Below are 20,691 nucleotides of genomic sequence, written 5' to 3'. Positions count from 1 at the left end.
CCCAAGCCCGACTTTACTTAAGCTAATTTAAAACAATCTTGACGGAAATTTTACTTTATGGTCCCCTCCCCTCCTCTATGGGCAATTAATCAAAAGGTCAACAAACAAATGACCCGAAAAGCCGAAACTCAAAACAAAAAGAAAAACCCACAGAGATTGCCAACAGTAGCCGCCCAAAACGCAACAGCGGCCGACCACCCCAACACCCATTATTCCATTATAAAGCTGGAAGCTGGCAACCTGGAAGCATTATACATAAATTCCGTTATTTGCCAATCGTTGGGGCCGCCGAAAACATAAACCTTCGCTGTGACACTTGATGGATGAATGGGCGATACATAATTTTCCCCAATCTTTCGTTTCGCTTCGTTAATTAAGTACTCGATGTTGGAGGCTCGAAATCACACGCAGTCACGACATTTGACTCATTTTTATGCTACAGCGAAAAATCTCAATGATCAATAATTATAATTGGTCGACCCGAAACGCGACCGAACGAACAGCAGACGGCTCTTCAAAACTTTTCAAACCTTGTAATTGCAAAAAAAATGTACAAAAATAGACAGAAAGAAAGAATTGCGAACCTAAAACAAACAATGCTGGCAAACAATATGGTCTATCTATCTAGCTTTCAATCTAACTATTTATGTGTTTATATCTACACATATAAGAATTATAGTTTGTTCTCCTTATTCTCTGACCAATTTAGCCCTAAGGTGAGGTAAAACCACAATGCTTCTTTCTAACCTTCGATCTATCTATCTATTTATAATTACACTTTACAGAGTAAACAGGACAAAGAATATAGGTATTACATTAAGATATATTTATAATATTGTGGTAATAAATAAATAAATCATAGTTATAATATTATTTTGTAATAACAAATAATTCTCAATATGTACGGAAATTGACTTTCCAAATATGCATAGCCCTTATATTTTTTTTCACAACGACAAAGGCTTTACAATTTGGGGAGAATGAAATGCCAACGCAAATCAAATACCGCATTAAAAGGGAAATTTCTTCACAAAATAATACTAGAAGCCTAGACTTTAGAAGAGCACTTAATAGCTTTCTCATTTGTCTTCCACGTGGGCGTTTTTTATTTAACTATATCTTCAACTATATATCCTAATATCTTGCTACAAAATCTTAATATAAACATTTTATATTCAATGCAGACATGCGTTTGGAATCTTACATTATTTGTATAAAACAGGACTTTAATATATTTTTGAGAAGTTAGAAGTTGCCAGTTCACACAACTTTTTAAATGAGGTTTGCACAAATAATCTGATGTAGTATCTCTTATAGTAGGAACGTGTTCTGCTTCGACTTCTAGCTAAGCCTTATATTATGTTAGAAGAAGGAATACAATGTTCTTCTTTATAAAAGAATCTAATGGTTCTGCAAGAATTCCTGCTTAACTGATCAACCCTTTTAATTTTCAGTAGCTCTTTACGTAGCACATTTTTTATATATCAACCACTAAATCACCACTAAACCTTAACCCCAGGATAGTATAGAATTTGCAGTAATTATTTGTACCTGCTCTCTTAACATAATTTTCAATGTCGTCTTCAAAACCCTGTATCTTAATAATCTTTTTTACGAACTGTTTGATGCTGTGATTTCTTTTATCGTTGCTCCTTAACCCCAAGAAGGCATTGGATTTGCATCAATCAGTAAACATTTGTACTTTCCCCTTATGATGATTTTCTGTGGTGTCTTCAAAAAGCTTCAAAGCTGCCCATTTTACTGCAAGGTCTTGGTAATAAATGTAGTAATGTAGTTTCAAGGGAGTGGGTGGCACCACTGCTGGGTTAAAGGCATGCCAATTACTAAATCACTTCACTCCCATTATCCAAATGTGTTCGCTGAAATTATGCATATAGTATACGAGTATGTATGTACACACATATGTTTGATTTTTTTTTTTTTTTCGTGCTTTATTTTTTAACTGGGCGTTGCTGCTCCGATAATTTATGTAAGCACCCGACGCGGCAAACTCCAATTCACTGGCTCTGCCAGCGCCAAAGTCAACGCCAACGCTGGCGCCGGCGCTGACGCATCTGCCGCAGCATCAAATTAAATGGACGAATGTGTCTATCTGTGTCGTGAAATGACATGAAATGAACTACATAATTTGATTTGGCTTTTAAAGTTGCGGAATATGCATGGAACTGGACCTGAGTGGCAGTCAAATTTTAAAAAACCAAACCGAAAGACAAGCCGCACCAAACTCCCGTCTGGGGTCGGGCTTTTATCAGCTGAGATGACGTCGAAGAGGGAGAGGGGGGAGGGGGGGATCATTACATATATCATTATCAGAACAAAGCAAATATCTAGTGCATAGAGTGATTGCCAGTATTCCGGCAATGTATACTGTATACTGCCCTTTCGAATCGTAGGGGTAGCTTTCTTTTGTGGCCTAGCAACCAGCTAAACCTGTCCATTTGAAACTGTTGTAGCACAGTTTTTAGCCCAATAAAGGACTTCATTTCCATCTGAAACATCATCTTAAATCACTTTGTCTCCAAAGATAACTCCGAACCAGTTTCAAAATAGTTAGATAACATATTTTCATGTGTTTTGCCTCCAGTTTGGCCGCAATACTTGTAACCCACTTTTTAACTCAATTCAGGGCCTTAATTCTCTACACTGATAAAAAAAAAACCACGGAAATTTCAATATTCACACGTAGATTTAACTATTTTTACCATCGATTTTGCACCATCGTGTGTTTTAGTAAATATAAAGTGTGCATACTTAAATTTAAAAATTTAATATTAAATTTAAAGTGTGACGATATTAAATCACAAGTGATGATGTGGAGACGTGGGTTTGATTCGCGCCAAGGTTTATTTTTTACAATTATAAAATATTTTTTCCACTTTTTTGTGTTTTTTTTTTTAACTCTTTTCAATATTAACATTTCCATGATGCATATTTTATTTCTATATATATAATTTATTTTTCTATAGAACACCATTTATTAGCGGAGAGTAATTTTAAATGTCTTTTGTTATTATGAATTAATTATCTTGATGTTTTTATGCCTAGTAAGGATATATAGTTTGGATCAATATTAACATCAAAAGTGAGGAGCATCTGATTGAATAACACTTACCTAATCTGTATGTCAATCGCTTACACTTTGTATTTATACCACACAACCGCTGAAAACCGACTTGAGAATTTTATTTCTAGTATATTTAAAAAGACTACAAGAAACTCCAACTTAAAGTTGAGAAAAATATTATAATTTACTACGGAATATACATAGTAAATTTAACTATTTGTTTTTTGAAGTGTGTGCATATTAATATTTAATATGGTTCAACATTAAATTGAATATGACACACTTTAATAACGAAGTTTTACACTTTGTTTTGAATAATATTCATATTAAAATCAGTAATTGCATATGTTTTTAGTAAAATTTACGATGTTTATATTTGATTTGAATATGAAATAGTAGAACATGAAATTTAATGTGAAAATATTCACCTGTACAATGCAACTTTTTTATCAGTGTAATAAATATGCCCCTAAACCACTTTGTTCTTATCGAATTCTAAGCCAGCTGGAATAGCGGAATAGCTGGAAAAGAGATTCAAAATATCTTTTAAAACCATTGCAGCTCAGTTTTCAAACAGATCCACCGACCCTCTGGCTTTTACACCACCGCCTAACTGCTTTCTGATTGGCACAATAGTAAACAAAAAAGTTTATTTTTAGTTACTACTCAGCTTATCGCTTTTTATTTAATTTTTTAAATGATCGATTTAAAAATATAAAAAAAAAAATGTTATGGATGAAACGGAAAACCTTATTACAAGATGATGCCAGACGTTTAGTCCCAACCGCCGCTCCAGCCGGCGGGTGCAGCATTCCAGCCGCTGGCTGAGCTCTCTGGCGCTGCTGCCCACCCACCATTAGAAGGGCCCGCGTTGCCAATATCAGAGGTGATAAGACTAATAATTTTGGCCTGATGATCTCCAGCGGAATGATCATGCTGTGTGCCCGCATCGTCAGCAGCTTCATGAATTACTTTGATGATCTTAATGTCGCCAGATCCTTGACTATGATCGTGACCATGATCGTGACCATGATCGTGACCATGATCGTGACTATGGCTGTGGCCGGCCGCTTCGCTGATCACATGAATGATTTTAATTTCTTGAGCCTGTCCGTGTCCATGATCGTGTCCATGACCATGGCCATGGTCTTCTGATCCCAGCTCGCTTATTACTTTAATAATCGTCTCGCCAGAGCCAGCTCCTGAAGCCCAGCCAGAGCCACCACCTGATGCCCAGCCAGCGCCAGAACTCGATCCTGATGCCCAGCCACCGCCGCCCGAACTCCAGCCGCCGCCTCCAATGCTGCCAGCATAAGTTACAGCCACGATGGCCAGAAAGCATACAAGGATTTGCTGAGACTTTAAAGTAGAAAAAATACTTTTATGAAAGATCATTCCAGAATTGTCTCTATCATCCTACTCCTTACCTTCATTTTGTTCCGCTGGTTGCTTGCTGTTGGGGCTGTTGAAGCTGTGAAGCGAGTTTAGTTACTAATCTTTTGACCCGAAAGTATATATACTTTTGTTTCAACCTAAAGGTCACACGCCGCGTTAATGGCACCATCACCTCCACCCCCGCTTCGAACAGAGACCCGCTTACAAACTAACTAGTTCACGAGGCTAATGAAGCTGACCTTTCGAAAGCAACGACATCGGCGCTTTCGTAACTGAGCTTAAATCAACGGATCAATAAGCCAGCTTGCCATCAATTTGTGGTTGGGAATTGGCGACTCTATTCCCGATCTGAAACCTATATCTAATATAGTTGGAAATCCTACATATCCACGGCCAGATGGGTTCTCGCCGGCGAGAGTATGTTGCTTGTAAGACTAGTCCTAGTCTAACTTGATGCTTGAATGCCTAATGCGCAACCTAATTTATATTTCACAACTCTGACGATGCCCTCCACGCAGTGTTTTAATTTTGAAAAGTAAAAGTCGTGCGAGCTGTAGGCGTGAGTTCTCAACTCTTGAATACTCTGAAATAGGTAGTTCAAAAAAATCTTCAATAAAAGTTAAATTATATTTCATTTGTGTGGAAAAGGCGCGGCAAACTCCATTGTATGTATACAAGTAAGATCAGCTTGGCGCGACGAGCCGAGAAAGAACCGTCCGTTCATCTGTTTGTACATATGAACCTCGATTACTTCTAAACTCTAACTGTTGGGGGCACAAAACTTGGCATGTAGACTTGTTTTAACCACGCACAAAGCAAGTTTCTCGTAATCTTTATATATCCCCACTAATTTCGATAGCTGTTATAGGAACGATCGGTACGAGAATATAGCTTTCATCATGATTTATCGGAATATCTTTACCATACAGAACCTTGTTTTAAATAATGGTTTACTTTTTTCAAAAGTTTGCTCAAAATCGGCGCTCTATATAATATAGCTTCCATGAGAATGTTTGGTTAATTGAAGTTTTTTGAATTGAAAAAGAAATGTTAATCTCTTAGACCCAAAAAATACCTCCTTTAAGTATTTGACTTATAAACAATATTTGCATATTTTATCAACAATATTTGCATAACAACAAGTTATATATTACTCAGAATTTCAAGTAACACGAACGACTGCTCGCTTCCAGCATACCATTTTACCGTAGTTGAGGAAAGAGTATGGAAAGAAATAAACATAAAACTTTTGTGAATGCGAGAGACAAAGGGGGAAAAAGTGAAAGAAAAACCATAAAACTGATATAAACTCAATTAAGTTACTCAACAAATGGCAAATTTTGATCACATTATGTGCGACAATAATTTGGTTTCAGGTCATAGGTTCAGCGACGAACGATTTCTCCAATGAATTCCGGGGCAGTTACCACTCAGAATTTATTCAGTTTATGAATTATTTATCCGAAAATATGGGAACATACCTATGTATGCAATTACCTCACGCAATTCACGAAAATTGTTTTCGTAATTCGGGGCTCCTTTCAAGAACAACAGTCTTTTGTTTATTGCTCCATACAGAACATCTGCAGTTGGGAGTCTGGTGAGTCACTGCTAGGCCTCGCCTATAAATATAGCCGGCGCATAGTCAGAGCACTCCAGTTAAGTCCAAAATGGCACGATCGGATTGCTTTTGGATTTGGTATTGCCTTTTAGGCAGCAGTCTACTCCTTGCTTTGGCTCAGAACTATTGCGATCCGCAATTGTGCCCCGGCGGGCTACGGCATGTGGCTTGCCAGAGCACGGGCGTAAGTTGCTAATTGTATTAAGTGGTTGATTGTTTACCCTAAGAAATGTGCAGCGCTTTGCTGATGGTTGTCGCGCCGAGCTCGTGAATGTGAATCCGCATATTGCACTCATACTGGGTCTGCACAACGAACGTCGCAATCGGATCGCCAGTGGTGGCCTGAGTGGCTTTCCGAGTGCCACCCACATGGCCAGCATGTCGTGGGACTCGACGCTGGCAACCCTGGCCGCCTACAACACGCTGCGCTGTCGCATGGAGCACGATCAGTGCCGCAATACGAACACCTATCGGTTCGCCGGCCAGAACCTGAGCGTCCTCTTCACGCGCAACATCGATGTGGAGCCATTCCTGCGACAGCGCATCGAAGCCTGGTTCGATGAGCACCGCTATGCCACCAGCGCCGACATAGAGAACTATCAGCCGCGTGGCGGACCGTAAGTAGTTGGTCGTCTGAAGTGCAATCCTTTTGAAGATTGTTCCGTTCCTTTCGAAGCGCCTTTGGACACTTCACGACCATGATTAATGAACGCAACAATCGCATCGGATGCGCCATTCTACGGTATACGGACGCCAACAACTCGCAGGGTACGCTACTTGCGTGCAACTACGCCGTCACGAACGTCATAAACAATCCCGTATATCGGTCGGGCTCACCCGCTTCCGAGTGCACCACGGGCCGTCATTCCAACTATCCCAATCTTTGTTCAAGCAACGAGTCCTACAACTACAATGAATGGGCTGGATAATTGCCAATCATAGGATAGATAGGAACTATCTATCTTTGGAAACCTGCCAAAGGAATATACTATTAGATAGTTCCCTTATAAACCCGTCTGGAAATAAGAATATAGCAAATCAATCAATCAAGACGAGCTAGACCTGCTTGTTTTAAATAAATCGCTTATCGCTTGGTCTCATATATTATTATGAAGTTGAGTTCTGAGAACTTGCGTATCTTGAAACGATTTCCTGCTAAACGTAATTTAGGTATCTCTTATCATTATTTGTAGCTTCCAGATAGGTATTATTTATTGTTTGCAAATAAGTTTGTCATAAGCAAGCCCACCCAGGCCAGATTCTGGCCGGCAAAGTCGAAGTCGTTGGTGTTGTGGCAAGCGTCGTGCCTCATGGCACAGCTCCTCACATTCAGGGAGGCCAGATAGGCCAGTTCGTCGTTCCATCTCATGGTAGCCTTGCGGCAATATGGCCAACGAACGACGTTTCTTTTGTTATTTTCAAGCTTTATCTAATTACTTGCACAACTTACAGGGAATTACAACGGTGGACAAAAGTAGTTCGACATAAGAACAATAAGGCTGTTGCGGCGATTTCTATTGATTTATTGAGTTCATCCATCTTAAATTTATAAATAATAAATTAATGGTAACTTACGGTATCATACTTGGCTTCATTGTACTCGCAGCTACTTTGTGGACTCACCTCAGTAGCATGGAGGAAAGAGCTGAAGTAGCCGTGTCCGGTTATCATCTGTGTGGTGTATTAGTCAACACCTTATTTCAGGGCTGAAAGAAAGAGTTATTATTGGTGGGGATAACAAAAATTTAATAAAAGTATACCTTTGACATCAATGACCTTTTTCAACCGTACAGCAATTGATTTGACCAAATTTTGTAATGTTCCCAATGATACAAGTATATCCTGCCAAAGTCCTTGAACTTCAGCAATCGTCTCCTCGCGCGCTCTTGATAAGTCTGAGCTTCCTTTTCTTTTTATACGGGTATAAGCCCAAGCATTCTCTATTACAAGTATATGTATGTAACGAGGCCCAGGGCGTCGCCACTAGAGTAGAACGGTGAGAAGTAGGTTGTAAGTAGGATTAGTAGCTGCTAAGTGGAAAATGGAGTCGAAGTTACGTTACATTATTTTATAACTTTGCATTTGTTTGTAAGTGCCATTGAAGGTGGCCCCAGTGCGGGAAATTAAAGAAACGATCGCAACCGAAGGCATGACGTCCTATGTACAATATTGAGATCGGGGCTTTGGGGCTTCCACTCTAATGTATTAACTTATAAAGTATAATTTGCTTAGCTGCCCCGATACTTAGCTGCATGAAATTTCCTTTTGGCAGCATTAAGACGGGATTTCGTATGAAAATAATTACGTTTGGTGCATCCTATTTAATAGCCTTTTGCACTTAAGCGCCTCATATCGGCAGTCATTTTTTTTATGCCATTTTCAAAGTTAGCTGCGCCATCTATGAAATGTTTTTATACTCCCTCCCTCCCCCCTCTCCAACGCAATTAGCGATTTTCCAAAACTCGCATAATTATTGGATTTTCCCTTGCTCCTTTAATAATTTTAATTGAATTAATTGTTGATTTATATAAACATTTTGAAAAATTACAAATAATCAACCAACAAATTCATGTGAGACAATTTGCATGAAGCGAAATACGTATGGGAGACGCGTGAGCGGATTTACAGTTATGATTTTTGATTCCTTGCCTTCACTTTTACATTCTTAAAGAGAGAGCATTCTGCTTGCAGCTGCAGTCTGCAGAGCAAAGCTTAGTTTTTCTCGAACTGCTGAAAGCGTCGCGCCGTTTGTTTTTCGAGTGGCCGAAAAGTGTGAGAAAATTTTAATTAATAGTTTAAATATTATAAATATTATGTAAAAGCATATGTACGTATTAAGTTGTGTGTGAAGTGTTCTTCAAGTGTTTATTAATGCGAAAATACCGCGCGATTAATGTGCTGCGCACATACATATATACTTATGTATGTGTGTGCCTAATTTTTTTTTTTTTAAGTGTTTGTAAATGTGATTTAAATAAGTAAATGTGTTTAATTTGAAAAGAATTTGTTATTAAAGCGATCGCAATTAATCTGTTTGTAAATGTAAGTACGCAGCGATTGATATTAATGATTTTTTTCATGCATGTACATACACATGTGTGTACATATGTACACGTATGAATAGGTTTCACTCTCAGTGGCCTTTATATTAGCAGACAAAACGTCACCATAACATAACAGATGCACAAAAAGAGAAAGAAAAAACTCAATTTACAGAACTTGCCGAATGTGTTGTATAACAGATTGCTAACTGTCCTACATTTGTGTGTTGAGCCTGTTGTATGAAGACATACCAACAAGTTGGAGCTTTTGGTGGTCGAGCGCCCCAACTTGTCGCAAAGGACCAAGAGAGCGCAGTTAGATCAATCAGAGACGCAAGAGAGCGTGCGAATTCTCTTACAAAATGTAAGGTTATGAAGTAAGCATGGAAGACACAATTATACTTAATAAATAATTGGCAAGTCGAGACGATGCCTTTTGTCCGGTTTTTGCACAATTAAAGAAATTACGATTAATAGTTATAGTCAGCAGCTCTCTCTGTACTGTACAGATACACACCCATAGACGTTCATAGACACAGAAGCATATAAAGGTACACTTCTAAAGGGTAAAAGGCTATACTGGTTTCGTGCAAATGTATGTAACAGGCAGAAGGAGGCATGGCAGACCCCACAAAGTATATATATTCTTGATCAGTGTGACAAGCCGAGTCGATATAGCCATGTTCTTCTCCCCGTTAGATACATTCGCACAAAACAAGTATACCCTTTCACCCTTTGGGTACAGGGTATAATTAAAGTTATGTTAGATGCATTTTCAGCATAGCTGCCTCAAAAGTATTGGAGGCAGCTAAGCAAATTATACTCTATCGGTCGGGCCCACCTGCCTCTGAGTGCACCAATTGCGCCCAACTCTCCCAACCTCTGCTCAAGCAACGAATTCTACAACTACAATGAATGGGCTGGATAATTGCCAATCACCTCTTCACACTCGAACATTTCCCCTCCTCTATCTTTTTCTCCCTCGTTCTCTCTTGTTAGATTAAAAATCATATGTCAATCAACACAAGTTAATCAATCAATTAATCAATCAATCAATTTTGATTGACCTGACTATCATATAGTATATGCATATTTGTTCATAAGAGTAAGTACGTATACATAGTAACTATCTATCTTTCGGAACGGATAGTTCACTTAGAAACCTATCTGGAACTAAGCACAGTGTCGAAAGAGATATACTATCATATAGTAAATCAATCAGGACTAGCAAGACCTATTAGTTTTACATAAATGATAACCCGCAAGTCGGTGATCTTATAATTTGGCTTCCGATATCATTACATCCTTTAGAAACCCGTCTGGCAATAAGCACACTGTTAGTAAATCAATTGTATGCAAAAGATACGTAGCCCAGCAAAGACGGGCAAGACCTGCTAGTTATAAATAAATGATAACCCTCTCGGCAAATCGGTGATCTTATCGTTTGGCTTCATATATTATTATGAAGTTGAGTTCTGACGATTTCCTGCTAACGTAATTTAGGTATCTCTTATCATTATTTGTAGCTTCTAGATAGGTATTATTTATTGTTTGCAAATAAGTTTGTCATAAGTATGAATACTTATGGGTGTACTGTGGCAAGTACGTCACTCAATAGCTGAGGTTGTTGGGATCGTATTGCTCGTTGGCGCTACATAGGTTGCTGTACTGGGAATTGCGTCCAGTGGTGCATTCCTGGGCGGAGCTCGAACAGGATTTGTACATCTTGACGCCCAGAATATTGGTGGTGGCATAATTACAGGCCATCAGGAAGGCCTTGTAGGACTGGCCGCTGACAGAGTAGGTGGAGACGGCGCAGCCGACGTCTGTGTTGCGATCGGCAACCATGACGGTGAAGTGGCCAATGGTGCTGATAGATGGATAGATGGAAAGATGGATAGATAGATCGATGGATGGCAGCTATAGGCATACTCGTATAAGAGGAAACACTTACGGTCCACTATAGCCGGAGGGATAGGCGTCGATGTAGGCCTGCTTTGTGTTAGAGACTTCATTGTACCACATGTCGACGCTGGTGATGATGCTGGAGGTCGCGTTCAAGGGGGGGAAAAAGCCCACCCAGGCCAGATTCTGGCCGGCAAATTTGAAGGCGTCGGTGTTGTGGCAAGCGTCGTGCCTCATGGCACAGCTCCTCACATTCAGGGAGGCCAGATAGGCCAGTTCGTCGTTCCACCTCATGGTAGCCATGCGGCAGGCGGCATTAAGTTCCGGATCATTGCCACCAGCAATGTAGTCGCGATGTTCGTTGTGGAGCGCCACAATCAGATTCTTATCCGCTGTCGTCAAATCCAATAAGGTCTTGTCACTCGGACAGGCCGAGTCCCAGTTCTGGGTAGGGAACATGAAGTGGATGAGTTGGATGATGATGAATATTTTAACGTAACCACTGGGGTCCACACCTACCTCATTGTTGTTGCAACCAATGTTTTGTGTGCCACCGCAGGTGGTGGCGCAGTAGTCGGTGGCCGAAGCCACTCCGAATGCCATCGCTACCACACAGCTGATGATGACTAAGTTGGTGTTCTTTCTCATTATTAGTTCAGAAAGCAATTGCCTGGCAAGCGGACGGCTACTGCTTTATATGGCCAACGAACGACGTTTCTTTTGTTATTTTCAAGCTTTATCTAATTACTTACACAACTTAATGGGAAGTATTTGAACGCTCACCCACAACTCGGCGGAGAATTAATTGATTTGTTGTTGGAACATTTGTTTAAATATTTGCGTATTTTTCTTTCTTACTCCCAAGTATTACTCTTTGCCAAGCTCCGTAACTGAGAGTACGTACATATATAAGAGATCTTGTTTATTTATTTCGGGTATACCCGATTACGTACTACATAAGTATCTACTGATATTTGTAATCGAAATCTCATTTTTTTTGTTGTGAAATTTCTATTAAAATTCACTGCTTCTTATTATCTCTTTACGGCAATCTAGAAGGCATATTTTTGAATGTTTTCTTTCTTAGTTTTTCTTCCTTCCTCCCAAGTATGACGCTTTGCCTAGCTCCGTAACTGAGAGTACGTATATAAGAGGTCTTGTTTATTTGTTTTGATAATTCTGATAATTCTAATCGAAATCGCATTCACGTTGTGAAATTTCCATTGAATTTTATTGTTTCTTATGGAAGTCGAAGTCAAAGTCAAAGGAAGTCAAATTTTGTACGCGAAGAATTGTGGAAATTCTAAAGTTTATCTGCTAAACGAAGAACGCTTTAATATTTAAAGCACGTTTTGAAATCTATACCTTCGTATGATCTCTTTTAGGGAACCTGGAGAGGGGCATTCATTTACTTGCACGTATGGTGGAGGTATCCCAAAGTCGGGAGTGCACGACTATGGAGCTTTATCTCTTTACATATGTACCTTCCATTACAAAACCTATAGAAGTTCATGTACACAATGTACTACATACTTGTATATGTACCGGCACTTTCGAAGGTGTGTATGTTTCGAAACGATAAGTCAACTCACAGCTGCAGTTTGCCATGCGCTATTTATTCAATGGCTGGTGAGTAACGAGATGCATGAGGGGTTTGCTAATTCCAAAGTGATATAGGGTGTTTTTAATAGTTATAGAACTAGACCAACCAAAAAAAGAAATTAATTTGGAGGGTTATTTTGGAATGAAGAGCAAATTTTGTGCCATTTTCATGAACGTGTGAGATCGTATCTCGATTGTTTATTACACGTGAAACAAGATGGAAGAAAAGAATCAAGAAAAAAAATAGAAATTTTTATAGTGGATTGATATAAATCTCTGCTACACAAGCATTATTCTAGAAAATATCTAGAGACAATGACACTAAACAAACCATATATTGAGAAATGTATTTAAGGGTTTACAATTTTAATGGCATTCTATAAAGTAATGCTCTATTTAGAAAATAGGATGGGTCGAACCATTGAAGAATGCCGAGAAATGTTTCTCAGGTTCAAATCTCCAGCCACAATCATTAAGTCAATAAGTGGCAGATGTGTAAAGACTTATCTGATGGAAATATGGAGCACATATAGTATGTCTTAAATATCAGAAGAAGGGCATATATATGTGGGAGTTGGTCAAGAGTGCAGTAACTGCATTTAGTATATGGGCTAAAATGTTATTTCACAAAGTCTGGTATTGTAGGATATTAGAATGTTATAAGAACGTCTTTGTTTCGGAGCCCTAAACCGAAGCTGGCTCCGACAGAAAGAAGTCATATCAATTGCCTATTGCATCGATATAGCCTTGTCCGTCTGTCTGGATGAAAGTCTGCATATTGGAGACGGTTGAACCCACATTCCCCAAACTTGGTATGCAGATGCTCCTAGTCGCTAGGCTACACGAGTTTTTTTTTTACCTTTTGATCTCCCCCGAACTATGCAATCTATTTAAGATTATAGATTATTATACAAATAAAAATCCATAAAAAGCACCCTTTATATACATACATATAACAAGTGCTTATTCATAAACAAATGTGAATCTTAAAGATTAAAAAACAACTTCTTTAGACGCTGTAGACTTCCGCCAGACTACACAGGGCTGGGAAATTGATATTCCTGCCCGTGCTGCAGGCCGAGGCTCTGCGACCCGCCACATAAACCGGTCGACCGATCCAGTTGGTCGTAGCATAGTTACAGGCGAATAGGTAGACGTTACGACGATTCCTCAAATAACGTGCCGCCGCACAGCCACAATGGGTGTTGTTCATCTGAGCCATGGCCGTGAAGTGGCCAATAACCCTATAAAGGCCACAAATCAAAGTAATGGCTATTCTCACATGCGTTATTATGCCACTCACCGTGCTGAGATCTCTGGATAGCGGTTTATCTGGGCGATGGTGGCGCCTCTGTGCTCGTTCCACCACATTGCGATGCACTGCGCACTCAGTTGGGCGTCGCTTCTTGCCCGGCGCCGACCCGGATAGGCAATATAGGCCAGATTCTGGCCACTCGCTCTAAACCGCGGCGTGTTGTGGCAGTCATCGTGCTCCATGGTGCACTGTCGCACATTAAGATCGGCGAGCCGCGCCAGCTCCTCATCCCACAGCATGGTGGCCATGCGAAGCGCCGACGGAAAACCGCGCAGATTCCCGCCCGCCAACTGATTGCGCCGCGTATTGTGCGCCCTTAGGATGAGGCGACGCAGACCCAGCGTCATGGGAACCAGTACGGGTGCCGGCCTGGTCGGACAGGCTGCATGCCAGCTCTACGTTTGGCAATGTAGTTGTGGGGGAACCAATTGGCTGTGCCTCGCTCGTACTTACCCCATTATTGTTGCAGGCTATGTGCCGTGAACCGCGACGACACCATTCCGGATCGCAGTAGTTGGTCTGCGCCGCAATTAGCGCCACAAGCAGAGTCAACAGCAAGAAGTGCAGCAGCATGTTCCAGAGTTGAGTCATTTACGAAATTTCGGCAGTTCCCATTACTATTTATAGGCTTTTCTGCAGCAATAAGCGACAATCCCTGTCCTTTATTGTTCGCTGACATTGTTTCTTGGGTATTTGTGAATTGGAAAGTCTGGATTTATGAAATGCTAATGAAAAGAAAGTACTCTATAAGTAGAAATGTTATGTTTCCGCTCTCTCAACATAGAGACAACTAGCTGGATTGTTTTTGTAGCTTCTTTGTACCTTTCTTAAAAAGAAATCAAATCCAAAGCAAGCGCTGACTCAGCCAATATTACAGAGAACCACAGGAACTTCAGGATTGCAATATAACTATGTCGGAGATGACAGACAGATTTGTTGACCGTATGCACAGTTGGTCTACAATCGGTATTTGCTAAACGACTGACGTAGATTTCAAATGATGCAATGATATTCACATACGAGTATTTGTTTGGCTTTTTACTTTAAAACAGATGTGGATATGGCAAATAATCGGAAGCTATGTCAATGCCCGCCAGAAAGCGATAATTGTCCACAGCTAGCTGAGGCAGCAAACGGTACACTTGGTCTGAGAAAACGCTTCCTGATCCAAATTTTTCGATGAAAGATCAAGCTTTACGATGAAAGACCAAGTCCAAAATGATTAGACTTTGTTTTTTAGTCTTCTTTCTTCGTTTGGTCATCTCTTTAAGCGATTTAATTACTTTTTTGTGGGGTGGTATAGGGTATTTAAGAGTTGAGCCTGCTCGACTTTAGCATTCCTTTCTTGTTTTTTTTTAAGAATTCAATTTTTAACTTATATTACTTGTACATATACCTTGTCAGCCATAGCGACTTATCTCGGCTTATCTCCAAACTAAATTATGACACTCTAAAACGACATAGTTCCGATCGGAGATAGACCGTTTTTAGTAAGGCGGAGATACGGAAAGCGTCAAATGTCTAAAAGCGACATATCCCCGCGCAGATATGTCGGAGATATGTCGCCGGAGATATGTCGCTATGCCAGCTTGTCATAGTCACACAATTAGTGTCGAAAGTAAAGAAAAAACGCAGACATAGCTTTTCAATGTCATAACTTTTTACTATTTTTAGGAGCCAAGCAACAACAAAACCAAGTGCAAGTTTCTCTTACTGTTTAGAGAATGGAGAGAAGCCGCTCTTAACATTTATTTTTAGCGATGGAAAGAAAAGCAAACACACGAGGTAAGTATTTACCCAATGGGTTCAATGGTAAATATTATAAATTTTCGAATAAAGACACAACATAAGTAGAACTATAAACACATAATGTTAAACGGTTAAATCGGAGCACGTTTCCATAGCCCCGATATAGCTTCGCGAGAAATTAAATATTAAATTAGAAATTTTTCGTGATGACATATAAAATAACTCAGGGTAGCGTTTAGAAAGGGCCTACTATTGGCGAAAACGAGCCCAACACTTTGGTATCGATCACCAGGCGGCTAGATCCAAACATATGACTAAATATTTACGAGTAGGTCGCGTTCACAAGGCGTTGAAAAGAGGTCGATGATAAAAGCCTGAAACCTCTTTCCATAAGCTTCGACTATCTGAATAAAACACTCATATCCATTTGGGCGGCTAAATGGGAACTTTTTTCAAATATATGAAATATATTTCAAGTACCTCGACAGATAGAAGTCGAATCGGTAATCAAGCCACACGATTTTGAACTTATGGAACGTTTTTCAAAGAGCAGCCCCTGGTTGATCATTACTGGAAAGAGGTCGGTCGATAAAAGCCTGAAACCTCTTTTTAGGAGCTGGGACTATCTCAAAAAAACACACCAAAACGTTTACGAGGCTAAATAAGAATGTATTTTCTCATTTTAACAACCTTTTTTACAAATATATATTTGTATATATGTATATTTATTTATATAGGGTAAGTCGGTTGTGACCCATATGTGATTTACAGCAAACACTTTCTGTTGGGTTATAAGTATCGTATATAATATTCATATGTATATATATATATATATATATAGTTATATATCTGCTCATACATACATATGTATGCATGTATGTATATGTGTATATACAATAGAGGTTTCATAGTCAAGTATGTTTTATTTGTTTTCGAATATTTGTTTTCAAATTTTGTGTTAATATCTTTTATCATTGATATGCCATTCAAAGGGTAAGTACGCGTGCTTAAGTATATATACTCTCTAGTCATTTTTGCATTTCTGGCAAAAAAAATTTTTGATTTAATTCATTATTTTCTACTTTCTTGCTCACTTACTCATTGCTAAGCTCTTGATTAGTTAAATTAAATATTTTTAATATCGTTTACTTACACATACATACATACATACATACATACATACACACAAATATACATACATACATATATACTATATTGTATACACAAACCATGGTTCACATTCTGCTCGTACACGGCAACTCACAAACAAAGGCGGGTGACAAGTTTATGAATCGGTTGCGTGTGCTCAAGTGAGCACTGAGCAATGTGCAGAAGTGAGCATGAGCAACCCATTTCCAAATCTGCTCATGAGCAATTTCTGCAAACCCACATGTATATATATATACATATTCTTAAGTATTTGTTTGTGTTGGAACTAGCGAATTGTGTTTTTTTCTTTCAATAATTTAGTTTTGAAAACAGAAATATTTAAACAATGCTTTGCTTAATAATAATATTAATAATAATACGCTTTCTTGCACACATCTATTTAGTTATTTTTGCTTGCTGCTGCTTTGTTTATTTTTGGCTTTATTTGAATTTGAATTATTCATATATTTATATGCACAAAAATATGTGTGTTTTGTGATTTCTTTTCTCTTCAACTCTGTACTTATGCTCATATTTTTGGGTTACAGATACAGTTTATATATAAATATATATTTATGTATATATTTTGTGCAAATATATGCAACGCAGACATCTCACAAGCCATTATTTCATAAATATATTATTGAATGAAGCGAATTTGTTATACAAACTAGAAATGGTGCATTGTTTCCATAATTAACTTAATAATGTTACGCAATTAATTTAATTAATTATACATACAATACTTTTTTAAAGATATTAGCCACATCTATGAAGCGCCACGAAATATACATACGTATTCGAAATTTGTGCAAAAAAAGAAGCTCAAAGCCATATTTTTTGAGTGGCACGTTTGGCATAAAAAAAAATAAAAATAATAATAATAATAATAATATCAATATTTATTTAATTTATTTTATTTTAATTTCCAATAACTTTCGCTGCGAATCGAATCAGCAATTGCAATTTTCAAAAAATCATTTCTATAAGTCTCAGATGAGTTGCGTTATCAAAACTTTAGTTTAGCTTTAGCTTTCCGAATATTGATAAAGCAGAGGCACCAGTTCCGATTATTGAAACCCATTATCAAACCCCACCACTCTGAGAGAAAGTGAATGAATTTAATTAAAGATAATCTGCGAAAAAGCGATTGATTTATCGACGGATGGGGAAATTAAAGAACTTGTCAGATTTCTAAATTTGTATACGCTTTATTTTGTTTACGCAGCGTGCGAACAATGAGTGTCGAAGTCAACAGACCAAACGATATGTCTCTTTTTTGGACTTTTTTTGTGGTGTTATATCTGGCTTGGCACGACTATTGCATACCCTTTACCCCCTGGAAACTAACAATGAGAAAATTAATAGAATGTCAAGACTCTTGTACCGGCTCCTCTTCTCGCCACAGTTCAAGCTTGATGGTAGTAATATTTCTTCGATTTTTCCTGTAGGACCTTTGATATATAGTGCATAGAACTTCTGAGTATGGTGGCACATTAATAAATAACACTTACAAATTTCAAATTCGGTAAAAATGTTTTTAACAGCTGTATCTATAAAATTGACTTTTGCACCAATCCCTCCTATGCAGCTTTATAAAATAATGGAGCTATATACTATGCTATATATACTATATGTAGCTTGTAGTAAATTTGTTCTGCATATGTATAAGCAAATTACGAGTATGCATGCCAATTTTGATGTTCATTTCGGTTTTGATTTAAAAGATCCCGGAGTTCATACATACAGACAGAAAAGCTAACGAACAGAAAGGCGGACATGGCTATATCATAATGCTGTTCAAATACACAAACATATATAGCTATAGCATGGGTGTATTCAGACTTTTTAATAGAGCCTCAAGATTTGGGTGCAGGGTATACCAAGAATTAGTTGGCCGTTTTGCCAAGCTTAACGGTTTTCGCTCGCAAACTTTTTGAGATCTTGACATTCGTACAGACGCATAGACTTAGTGGAAGCTGCCCAACTCCTACACGATCTACCCTTTTAGAAAAAAATGAAGCATGTATTCAGCTGTTTTGTGCTTACAAAGTCCACTTAAATAATATTCACTGATCCATAATTAATAAATTCGTTCACAATAAGATGTACTTTTTTCTACATTTTACAGCCTACATCAATTATTTGGAATCAATTGTTGTTCTTTATAGTTTCGCCATTTTAATGTATTTTATGGTATATATAGGTGTTGCTTTGACACTTAAATCTTTTTTATTTCAAATAACAAGCTTGTCAATATTCAATTATTGCCAGATATAAATATCAATTATGAAGAAGTCACCTAAATGGATTATTCTGTGCCTATACCTTAAACCAAGAGATAAAACAAAACATGAATGGAATGCTAAAATCGGACTCTTAAATACCCTGTACCCAATTCAAAAAAATAATATTAAAAAAAAAAACATAAATTCAAATTAAAAATTGCAAGCCTTGAGGGGATTCTGGAAAATCCCTTAGAGCGCGGGAGCGGGGAGTGCAAAAAACAAAACTCTATCTGCCTAAGGCTTTGGGGAACATAGATACCCAGTAGTGTTAATGTAGCCCTTCTACTTCCCGAGATCATTTAGCTCATACAGACGGACAGTTGCTATCAAAACGCTATATCGACTTGCGACTTCTTCTGTGTGTTACACACATTCGCACTAAACTAGTATACCCTTTTGACCCTTTGAGTACAGGGTATAAAAATAAACGTAATACCAACAAAAGGCATATTCGCAAAGGCATGGATCTAGCACATTCTACAGACTAAAGCCAACTCTGTACGCTCTATTATTTATTTTTACATATATACATACATAAGTACATACATATTCTTAGAGATATACATACATACATATGCCACTAATATACAAAAAAAAAGATCTACCTGCCTCTTAAGATACGCATATCTTAAAAGCATAAACTTAAACTTAAGAGTGTTACTTTTGCTTACAAATTACCATAATATCTTAAATCAGATGGTACAACATCATTAGTATGCGTTTAGTTAAACTTCACATCCTCCTTAAAAGTGCAGATATACATACATAGGTGTATGATGTATTCATGTAATTATCGTTTTAATAATAAGTAGGTTTCGAGTTAACATTGAGATACCGAACTTTAAACTAATTTTGATTTTGTTTGCACATTTTTTCCATTTTTCTTTTTACCTATTTCCTATATATTTTCATATTAACTTCTTTTTGAAATAAACTCGGTTTAATTCGTTTTTCAATTTTTAAAATCATTCATTTTGCATTGAATGTTTAAATGTTTGGGGGCTGAGGTCTTCAACGACCCAGCGACCCTTGTCTATGGCGCTCCAGCTTAGGACAGGCAAATAATTTGCACACAAACTTATGGAAATAAGTTTTCTGCAAATCATTTAAGTACAGTTCAGTATTGAGGTTTCTAGCTATTGCTGTTGTTGTTGCTGCTGTTGTTGTTGTTGCTGAGGTCCAAACTTGCTGGTAATTTTGTGCGAGGCATTTACAATGGCCAGCTCGTGCTTGGAGTCCAAATCACAATCATAGAGTCCACTCAGTGAATCGAGACTGAGAAGACGCGAGCTGGCTCGACTGGAAACCGATGTGTCGTCCACATCGGGCGCATTATATAGCGAGTTAACATCGGAGAGAGCGCCCTCAGCGTCAGTTAGACCGGCTTCGTTCAACAAGGAAATGTTTTCCAGACCGGGCTCGTCTGTAATATAGCCAGTGGATTCGGCTCCACCTGAAAAAAGGAAAAGGAGTAGAGTGTTAGGGAGGTGCCAAACCAACTTCTGTATACCCGGTAAGATTTGCTTAAGATATTCTTGCAA

At 38.4% G+C, this 20,691-nt stretch overlaps 5 protein-coding genes across 5 annotated transcripts in view; 1 reads left to right on the top strand and 4 right to left on the bottom strand.

Annotated features, from left to right (window-relative positions):
* Positions 1 to 3,859: 3,859 nt before the first annotated feature.
* LOC115633392 (uncharacterized transmembrane protein DDB_G0289901-like) lies at positions 3,860 to 4,518 on the bottom strand. Its single transcript, XM_030530835.1, has 3 exons — positions 4,513 to 4,518; positions 4,259 to 4,444; positions 3,860 to 4,066 (listed from the first exon to the last, which is right to left on the bottom strand). The coding sequence occupies exons 1-3, from the start codon at positions 4,516 to 4,518 to the stop codon at positions 3,860 to 3,862; spliced, it is 399 nt and encodes a 132-aa protein (XP_030386695.1).
* Positions 4,519 to 6,150: 1,632 nt separating this feature from the next.
* Positions 6,151 to 7,030, top strand: LOC115633390 (scoloptoxin SSD976). Its single transcript, XM_030530833.1, has 3 exons — positions 6,151 to 6,285; positions 6,339 to 6,718; positions 6,778 to 7,030. Exons 1-3 carry the CDS (start codon positions 6,151 to 6,153, stop codon positions 7,028 to 7,030), a joined length of 768 nt encoding a protein of 255 aa, XP_030386693.1.
* A 3,628-nt stretch (positions 7,031 to 10,658) lies between these two features.
* Positions 10,659 to 11,723, bottom strand: LOC115633267 (venom allergen 5-like). The gene is made up of 3 exons (XM_030530672.1): positions 11,567 to 11,723; positions 11,097 to 11,491; positions 10,659 to 11,012 (listed from the first exon to the last, which is right to left on the bottom strand). The coding sequence occupies exons 1-3, from the start codon at positions 11,693 to 11,695 to the stop codon at positions 10,754 to 10,756; spliced, it is 783 nt and encodes a 260-aa protein (XP_030386532.1). The 5' UTR covers positions 11,696 to 11,723; the 3' UTR covers positions 10,659 to 10,753.
* A 1,935-nt stretch (positions 11,724 to 13,658) lies between these two features.
* Positions 13,659 to 14,555, bottom strand: LOC115633389 (venom allergen 3-like). Its single transcript, XM_030530832.1, has 3 exons — positions 14,418 to 14,555; positions 13,953 to 14,359; positions 13,659 to 13,893 (listed from the first exon to the last, which is right to left on the bottom strand). Exons 1-3 carry the CDS (start codon positions 14,553 to 14,555, stop codon positions 13,659 to 13,661), a joined length of 780 nt encoding a protein of 259 aa, XP_030386692.1.
* Positions 14,556 to 19,092: 4,537 nt separating this feature from the next.
* LOC115633305 (Ca(2+)/calmodulin-responsive adenylate cyclase) overlaps positions 19,093 to 20,691 on the bottom strand; it is a 38,647-nt gene continuing 37,048 nt past the window's right edge. Inside the window, exon 19 of the mRNA XM_030530724.1 lies at positions 19,093 to 20,603. Coding sequence (XP_030386584.1) covers positions 20,287 to 20,603 — 317 coding nt within the window. The 3' untranslated portion in view covers positions 19,093 to 20,286. The remainder of the gene's footprint in view (positions 20,604 to 20,691) is intronic.

Source organism: Scaptodrosophila lebanonensis, unplaced genomic scaffold (assembly GCF_003285725.1).
Source record: "Scaptodrosophila lebanonensis strain 11010-0011.00,11010-0021.00 unplaced genomic scaffold, SlebRS2 tig00001418-arrow-arrow-pilon, whole genome shotgun sequence".
Lineage (NCBI taxonomy): Eukaryota > Metazoa > Arthropoda > Insecta > Diptera > Drosophilidae > Scaptodrosophila > Scaptodrosophila lebanonensis.
This window is presented reverse-complemented; position numbering and strand designations above follow the sequence as displayed.

Coding starts and splice junctions, on each gene's coding strand:
- LOC115633392 (XM_030530835.1), bottom strand. Junction 4,067..4,258: donor CTGGCGAGACGATTATTAAA/GTAATAAGCGAG, acceptor GGCGACATTAAG/ATCATCAAAGTAATTCATGA.
- LOC115633390 (XM_030530833.1), top strand. CDS start 6,151: ATGGCACGATCGGATTGCTTTTGGATTTGGTATTGCCTTTTAGGCAGC. Junction 6,286..6,338: donor TGGCTTGCCAGAGCACGGGC/GTAAGTTGCTAA, acceptor AGAAATGTGCAG/CGCTTTGCTGATGGTTGTCG. Junction 6,719..6,777: donor TATCAGCCGCGTGGCGGACC/GTAAGTAGTTGG, acceptor TTCCTTTCGAAG/CGCCTTTGGACACTTCACGA.
- LOC115633389 (XM_030530832.1), bottom strand. CDS start 14,555: ATGACTCAACTCTGGAACATGCTGCTGCACTTCTTGCTGTTGACTCTG. Junction 14,360..14,417: donor TAGCCTGCAACAATAATGGG/GTAAGTACGAGC, acceptor TGCCAAACGTAG/AGCTGGCATGCAGCCTGTCC. Junction 13,894..13,952: donor TATCCAGAGATCTCAGCACG/GTGAGTGGCATA, acceptor TGGCCTTTATAG/GGTTATTGGCCACTTCACGG.
- LOC115633267 (XM_030530672.1), bottom strand. CDS start 11,695: ATGAGAAAGAACACCAACTTAGTCATCATCAGCTGTGTGGTAGCGATG. Junction 11,492..11,566: donor TTGGTTGCAACAACAATGAG/GTAGGTGTGGAC, acceptor TTCCCTACCCAG/AACTGGGACTCGGCCTGTCC. Junction 11,013..11,096: donor CCCTCCGGCTATAGTGGACC/GTAAGTGTTTCC, acceptor TCCATCTATCAG/CACCATTGGCCACTTCACCG.